Below are 9,055 nucleotides of genomic sequence, written 5' to 3' on the forward strand. Positions count from 1 at the left end.
GACAATTTGTGATTGATAAAACACATCCAAAAAACTTTTCAACTTTGTTATTGCCATGTAATTAGTCGTTCCACCCTTAGATCCGGTTGTATTGAAATGTGGAAACTTGCAAAAAAAAACGTTGTAAACTTAACTTTTGATCTTTGGACGGCTCCACATGGCAGGTCATCGGATTCGTATATTTGCGTTACCGCTCATTGGGTATATCTCACTATGTGGCAAATGATGAAGCGAACGATTATGTTTGATTTGTTTGGATATCTGCATACTGGAGAATAATTATATAAAATTCTAGATTATCAGATCGAAACTTATAAACTAAAAATCATATTTTTTTTCTATATCAATTGATAATGCATCTAATAACGCCATTGCAGTTTGGGATGATATTTTTTTTCCATTGTATCGGGTTGTTTTAGGTTTGAACCGGTTTGAAGGCAATTCAGTTCCGAGTTGACTCAATCCGGACATGTTTTAAAACCGATCCTGTTTGTGGACATGTAGGTTTAATACACATTTACAAATTTTCCAATTATGCAACATATTGTCTTTTATACGCAATTTTAAAATATATATATATATATATATATATATATATATATATATATATATATATATATATATATATATATATATATATATATATATATATATTAGGACCAAATTTAAAAACAGGACATTTTGAATATTATTTCATGGTGAACTATGATTACATTATTTGTGTCAATAACGTAAATTATAGAATTGTAATACATGATTACATACCAAATGGTCAATGGCCTAACGGTATGGAGTGACCATCTCATATGAGAAGTCGGGAGTTCAAGTCTCGTTGGAGACATAGATGGTCAATTAAGAGTAGATTAGTTAGTTTGCCGTTTCAAGAAATAAAAAGAATTAAAAAACAGTATATTTCGTTAAAAAAAATAAAATTTATTACATTAATTGAAAAGAAAAAATAGAAGCCCCTTAGTTAAGCGTGTGCATCTAAAACCTTTAATCTATTAACAATATCATCATAACCAATATAATTGCAGTGATATATTAGTTTTCGATAAATTACAAGGCTAAGAGAACTAGTTTCTCAACTTTTGAAAAGACAGAAACCCCACTCTTCCCTTGCTACAACAAATGAAACCGAAACCAACCCACCACACTCAGAATTCAGTTCATGCCATGAATTCGAGCATTGAGCCTTCGAAGCCAAACCGAATGTAGTATCATATGGAAAACATCATACCTCTTCGGTGGGTGATTAACCTCAAAATGTCTTTTTACTTGTTTACCCCTTCTCTGCATTCTTAGATACTGCCTCGTCGAAATCCCCATCAAGATTTTCTTGAGGTTAGGAATGTCATCGACATCAACTATGACAGCAAACGATCTCCAATTCAAAATGTCACTAAACGGTGCAACATAATGGTCTTTAATGAGTACAGGAACACAGCCTGTGTAAAGTGCTTCAACCATTCGCGGACTAGCCACCTCATAGCCACTAGGAGAGATGCAATACCTACTTTGCCTTAGCATGTCCATATATGAAACACCCTTTGGAAGGTATGTGTGGACTTGTATGTCGGGGTCCTTGTTTTCCCAATGCTCTAAGAGAATCGGTCTTATGGGGCCATGGACCCCACCAGCAAAGAATGCCAAGACATGCCGCTGCCTGGGGGATGGCCCACCAACTAGACCGTGCATTGTGCCATCCCGGAGCAAAATTTCCGGGATGGAAACGTCTTTCGATGGCTTGAATCCTTCTGAGGTGTTTGCATTGCATAGTGCCCGAATCGAGTTTGTAAACAGATTTGGAACAGCCTTGGAGAGCTCGGGCCCCTGACATGAGTTTATAACAAAAGATTCAATTTTTTAATACATAATGAACATTCACCTAGATGGTAAATGCAAGAAATAGTAATGTATATTCATTTAGGTGTGTTATAGCATTCTACTTTGTTTATTGGGTTAATCTCAAAAAATACCTTATATTTTGTGCTTTTTCTGGATTAAACCTCAAATGTATCTTTTGTCTGAAAAAAAACCTTCTATTTTTTCATTTTCTCCAATTTGGCCCTTTTAGTCATTTTTATCCCAAAAAAAATGTAAAATGTGAGGTTATTTTCGAGAAAAACTAAAAATGTTGAGGGTTTATTTGGATGCATGTAGAAGGGTGAAGGTTTTTTTTTGGAAAAAAAATAGAAATTTGAGAGTTTTCCTGAAAAAATGAAAAATACTAGGTCTTTTTCATGCAAAAAAACAAATTTTAGGTTTAATCCGAAAAACAACACATAATATAAGGTCTTTTTTAGATTAACCCTTGTTTATTTTTATTAAAGCATTGTAGTTTAATTTTTTTGTTAATAGGACATTATACTTTGAAAAATCTTACTGATTATAGAAGTAAAAATTGCTTTGTATCCAGATTAATTGGTATAACAACATTTTTCAAAGTACTTGTAATGGAAAGAAATGAAAGTGGGATTCTATAATAAACAAATCCATGAAAGTATACTAATATTTCTAGCATTTTAACTCTATAAAAGAGTAAGATTGTATTACTTACCCAATCATGGCAAGCAACAATGAAGTGATCGGCACCAAGGCTCCTGTTCCAGAAAGGGTGTTTGGATGCTACAAGCTCGACATAATCTTTGACTGTTCGCTTCATTGGATGCCAATGGTCTTGAGATTTGCGATCCAATATGAAGCGGACCATCATGGTTGAACTGATCGGAAGGAAAAATATGTGGGCTTTTTCGGGATCCCATGTTCGAAACTTGGATGTTTCCATTTGGAAAATAAAGTTGCCTTCCATTGCATATATACTCTTGCAAGGACCATTATGAAATATTGGTGGTTCTCCTTCTTCATAGACATATACTTTGAGCATTTTTTCCATTTCCAAATAGCTCCTGCAATCAAAAGAAAATTCACTACCATGTTGTATTAACTAAAAAACAAGTTGGTTATGATTGTAGTAACCCAATATGTCCAAATCAACCCGTAAGATATTATCTCAATACCAATTGGATTGTTAATATCAAGCTATCCCTGTGTTCAAATCAACCTTTATCGAGTTTAATAAAAAAAGTAAATGAAAGTAGATATGAATACATACTTGTGGAAGACAGAGGCATTCCAATATATTGGACCATATGGTACATACTCGGGATCATTCATTTGGTTACCATTTCTTGCTTCTTTAATGGCAGCTCGAGCTTGCACAAGGCTAGCTTCAAGTTTATATAATCCAGAAAAGTTTCTCTGAACTTCCACAATTGTACTTGGATCATGGGTTTCATTTGTTGATATGAACATTTCTGTACCATTTAACATTGTAGCAAAGTTGTCCTCTTCCATCGTAACATTCTGTTCAACAATATGTATCAGTTGCATACTTAAATTTGCCAATAGAACTTCGTATATCCTACACATTTATGCGTAATCAATCTAAGTTTGACAAGTAATATGTATACCATTTCGATGAAAGATGTGTTTTCTAATGTTCATTTGAAAATATCAATCACATACTTATACCTACCGACTTGAGTTTGCACTCAAGTAAGTTAGTGCACTATGCACCCTATACTATGTAGCAGACATGTATTAATGTTAAGTTTGCACTCCAATACATAAAAGAATGAACAAGTAATACCAAGAGATGAATATTAGGGTAAGAAAGATAGCACGGGCGGACCTAGGAATACATCTAAGTGGAGGCAAACTCATAATAACAAGAATGTCATACTATCACTTCTTTAATAATTAATCAAATACAACAAATAGTTATTTATTAGTTCTTCAGCAACACAACCACCTTTATAATTTTGGGAATAAGAAAGATTTCTCACATAGGTTTCATGGTTTTAGTGACCCGAAGGTGAAACCAAGGAACCAAAATCATATTTACATATGTTTAGGCTTACTAGCAATACCAATTGGCTAATTTAATTTTGAGAGAAAAAAAAAATTACATTTGTAGTGTCCAATGAAACTTTATTATTATGGTAACATTTGTTTTTGAATTTAGTTATTTTACTTTTGCTAAGTTTATTGTATGATATTATATAAAATATTAACAATCTCTACTCATAGTTTTTAATTTTTTTTTCCTACTCTTTTTGTTTTCAAATGTTGAAAATTGACAAGAATTTTAGAAATTATTATTTTACAAATGCATAGGAACAATTAATTGGTTGGTCCGTTAACCCGTTTTTCGTGTAAGTTTAGGTTCAAAACATCATCAAACCAATACATCAATCTGGTTAATATTTAAAAACATAGTTTCAGTTAATGAAAAATGAGCATGTGGTACCTAAAGCACCTCTTTCTATATTTATGTAAAACAAATATTTTCTTATTACATAGGTATAACAAGTAGTTATAACAGTCGAGCGCACATTGCTCTAGAGTGTGGCCCTAGGCGGTCCATCATTTAAAGTACGAGAGAGATTCCCTTAACGTATATTTCTATATTACATATATTATATTTAAATAATGACTCTAATGACTGTCAAATAGTCATGCCCCCAACCAACATAAATAAAGGATTGATCGCATGGTTATGGAAGTATTACTAGTTAATAACTTGTTGGTTAGATAAAAATTGCTAACCGTTAAATTTAATGCCTAAAAACTAGTTAGGATTTTTAGTAGCTAGGGATTGTTAAATATCAAAATGCTAATTTAAATTAATGTTTGTTGAAAAAAAATGTTATTTGTTATATGTTAGCAATTAATATGTAAGCTTGAGTTTGTTGAAATATGACTTTTGGTGTTGATAGTTACCTATTAGTAATTAATGGTTACATATAGTTTGTTGAAAATCAAAATCTAAGGGTATACAAGAATCTTTATTTAAAATTATGTTTATTGAAAATTAATTGGTAAATGATTTAATTACCTATTGTATATAAGGTATCTTTGAAAAAACTAGCTCTACTCTGTAAATTATAAATTGTAAATTGTAAACTGTTATAAGATTAAAGTTGATAATAGATAGTTGTAGTTTTTATTTGCATAGAAGTGTTCACTAAAAGATGTTGTAACCATTTAAAATGAGCAAAATAACATAAAACATAAAACCTAAATGTTTCTAAAAGTTCTCAAAATGTCCTTGAAGTACCTTGTGGATTAGGAGTTTTTTGTTCAAATTATAAATTTTAAGCTCATACTCACAAAAGGAAATTTTTTCTGAAAAGTTTAAAACTCCTAAAAAACACTCAAATATGATAAGGTTTATATGCAAAATTCGTTTATAAGCAAGAAATAAAATAGGCAGTATCTTATTCTTAATGGTCTTATACATAACCTACTAATGTGACAAATCGACAACCACTACCCAAAATCAACCTTCATTCCTAGGTGAAGTAACAAATAACTAATTGAACTCTTTCAAAAAAAAAACAAAAAAAAAACAAGTAACTAATTGAAAAAATCCACAACGATTGTCCAAAACCAACCCCAGTGCCTAGGAAAAATGAAAAATAGTTTGAAGTTTTATGGATTCCCAAAATGTATATATATATATATATATATATATATATATATATATATATATATATATATATATATATATATATATATATATATATATATATATATCCCTAATAAGGGATAACAATGCAACTCTTCTTTGCATATGAAAATTTGCCAAACCAACCTGTTTTACTTACCTACCCTCAAATACATAGGATAAAAGTTTTCTAACAATGATTTAAAACAAAGGTCCCCTAAGCCCCCTTTGGGAACCTCTTTGCATGTGCACATAAATAGAATCGTTTACTTGTTTCAAAATATACAATAATTTAGATTATGTTATATTCTATAAATGCTAATTTTAATTTTAATGTTTTGGTTGGATATTGATAATGTGGAATTATTTATCTACCCTCAAATACATATGATAAATGTTTTCTAATAATGATTTTGGTCAGAAATAGTTATTAGACATGTAAACAGATGTTAATATATTGAATTCTGACATATTCGAATATGATTATGTTAAATTCAAGATATGAATTTCAATTTTTATTCATTATATATTGGTTGTAATAACAATGGAATTTGATTAACTCAAAAGCATTTATATGAAAGAGGAAGTCATAAACTTTTAACTTTAAAAATTATTGAAGGTACAAATAAGTGATAACAACCATTGAAGGAATATACCTAATATAAAAATGAAGACATTTTCAAAGATAGATTCCCAAACGAAAATCACTTTGGAAGTTACTTAAAATTGTAGAATTGAGATGTTAAAAGCTTTTTTGTTTGGCAATGGTACGTGCAAAGCCATGTGTATATGTGTGCAATTAATCTAGTTCTCAATGGGCAAATTTGTAAATTAGCAAACATATATACTCACTTAAGGAATTTTGCATTTTTTTTTTGGACAATTAAACTGAACAAGTGATCGAGAACATATTAAGTGTCATCACCTTAATTCTTTAAGAACTATACTACCCGTCTTTTATATATTGTAATCTCAAAACATATTAGTATATCCACATAGATTTTCAAAACTCGAAATATTCCTTGTTAAAAGTAATTGAAGAGTATTTGCTTCTAGTATATACGGGTTTGAATTCGTGTGTTTAACAAGGAATATTAACTTGAATATAATTATATTAATGAGTCCATACTTGGATTTTTGGGTAAAGGATGCAAGAGTTTGATCCTAATTTTTAGATAGTTGTTACTAATTCTGAATTATAAATGTAATTAGTCAACTTCAAATGTCGAAAGATGATCCTAGTCTGAAGGATGGAAAGCTGGTCAATATCTCCCCATTAATCATTTTCTTAAAATGAGAGCAAAAAGTGGTGAAATTTACAAAGTAATTATAATATTTTCTTCTTTATTACATGAACCTTATACTAAAATATTAAAACAATTCTCAGCCATAAATCATAATTACAAATTACAATAATCAAACCGCGGCAAAATTAGGCACATAAATTAAATAGAAACTGGGCTACGTTTATGTAAAGATATTGACTTCGGTAGATCAAATTAAAGAGCATAATTTCCAAATGAAGATCACTACCAATCAAATCTAAATTTTAAATAAAAATGGAAAATAGAATCAAGAACAAATTAACTGCATGCAGACTAAAAGTAAAGTCGATCATTCCCAAAACAAGAATAATCAAATAGAAGAGGTGAGAGAAAGTACATACAGGTTGTTGCATGTCCATGTCTTCTTCGAGAGTAATTGTTGGTGAAGAAGAAGAAGAAGAAGGAGATGGGGCCTCAGCCATCTGGCCACCACCGCCATCCGCCGTCCACCGCCAGTCCAACCCACCAAGATTTTCCGATGAAACAGGTCCCGGTTCTGCAGAATCATCTTCGGTTACAGAAGAAACCCCACTGTAAAAATTAACAAACCTAATATCCCAGTTTGATTTCTTCAAAGCCATAAACCCGAAAATTAACACCAGTGGCATTATAATCAACCATAAGATCTTCCCAGACGATGAATTCCGCCATGAACCCATCTCGTCTCTCTCTTCTCTAGAGAATCCAATTTTTGGTTTTGAATATCATGTAAAGATTTATCTGAAATCTGTAAGAAGACGAAGATGTCTGAGTGTGTGTGTTTTAGAGGGTGTTTTGTGTGTGTGGAATAAGACTGTTCTAAAGTTTTGCATGTATACGTGTTGGAATTTGTCAGCTAACATTGGTAACTGGTCTTTGGTTATTTACATTCGTACCCTTGGGCCTTTGCGAACGTGATACCTTCCCAAAAAAAAAATGCTCCATGTTTCAAAAACACAATAAATAGAGTTTCATATAACAAACATTCTATAACAGATATTAATTAATTATTAATATCAAAAGGCTTTTAATACAATCAAACATAAAAGCCATTTTTTACTATTTCGTAATGTTAGAATAAAATGTTTATAGTTTTTTAAAATAAAATAAAACATTTTAATTATTTTGAACAAGAGAAAGTAAAACCTTTTTATTAATTACGCCTAAAAATGTTGACATTTTTTTCTTAATACAATCAAGAGTTTTTAGTTTACCTATTACTAATTATAAATTACAAATCGACATTAATATATAACTTTAATTCCTTAAAAAAATTTGTTTTTTTATTAATAACATTTTATATATCCATTTAATAATCAAATGTATGTTTTTAAAGTTTAATATCAATATTATTAACGATTTTTATTATAGATTATGTGTTAATTACCATTAAGGCATTAAATAAGTTTATTAGAGGTTTTGATCCATTCCTAGGTAAATGAGTCAATCTATACCCTAGGTAAAATGAGAACCTATACCTTATACTATATACGGATGTTGGGTGTCCTTGTACCAACGATATGTGTAACGACGTAAATTTTCAAAACAATTTTTCATTTTTCGAATAACATAAATATCATTTAATATTCTCAAATCTCATGTTCAACAATTGTCATCAAAATAAAACATATCCCAAGATCACAAATAAAATCCTATGTCTGTGTATACGGATCATGCTGACGTCTTTCAGCGATCGTCACTAGTACCTGAAACACATAACACTGTAAGCATAAATGTTTAGTGAGTTCCCCAAAATACCACATACAACACATATTAGCCACTCGAGGCTATAACTCTGTATGACCCTCTAGTCAAAGTGTCTCAGTGGGACCCTCCAGTCCCATAACTCTGTGGACCCTCTAGTCCTAACTCTGTGGACCTTTCGGTCCTAACTCTGTAAACTCTCAATCACACATAGCACAGAATCACACAGATATCACATCATATAATAGCATACACCATACTCTGTCACATAACTCTAATTAGCACTGTAGGTAAAGTAGAGTGAGAAGACTCACATCGGGTAACTCGGTAAATCTCGAACTCGGTAATACTGGTCTAGCATCCGCCTAATCACATGGAACAATTAGTCTAATCAATACAACTCTCAAAGGCTAGACCAATCCCTCTCTAAGTTCTCTCAAAAGGGTAAAAGACCATTTTACCCCTCTTATGGCTCAAAGATCCAATCATTGACTAAACCCTAAAAGTCAACAAAAGTCAACCCTCCGGGTTACGC

At 31.1% G+C, this 9,055-nt stretch overlaps 1 protein-coding gene across 1 annotated transcript; it reads right to left on the minus strand.

Moving 5' to 3' along the window:
• Positions 1-699: 699 nt before the first annotated feature.
• Positions 700-7,672, minus strand: LOC111907153 (probable glycosyltransferase At5g03795). Its single transcript, XM_023902953.3, has 4 exons — positions 7,179-7,672; positions 3,116-3,366; positions 2,561-2,909; positions 700-1,833 (listed from the first exon to the last, which is right to left on the minus strand). The coding sequence occupies exons 1-4, from the start codon at positions 7,494-7,496 to the stop codon at positions 1,165-1,167; spliced, it is 1,587 nt and encodes a 528-aa protein (XP_023758721.1). The 5' UTR covers positions 7,497-7,672; the 3' UTR covers positions 700-1,164.
• Between the last annotated feature and the right edge of the window lie 1,383 nt (positions 7,673-9,055).

The sequence above is a fragment of the Lactuca sativa genome, chromosome 2, assembly GCF_002870075.4.
Source record: "Lactuca sativa cultivar Salinas chromosome 2, Lsat_Salinas_v11, whole genome shotgun sequence".
In the NCBI taxonomy this organism is placed as follows: domain Eukaryota; kingdom Viridiplantae; phylum Streptophyta; class Magnoliopsida; order Asterales; family Asteraceae; genus Lactuca; species Lactuca sativa.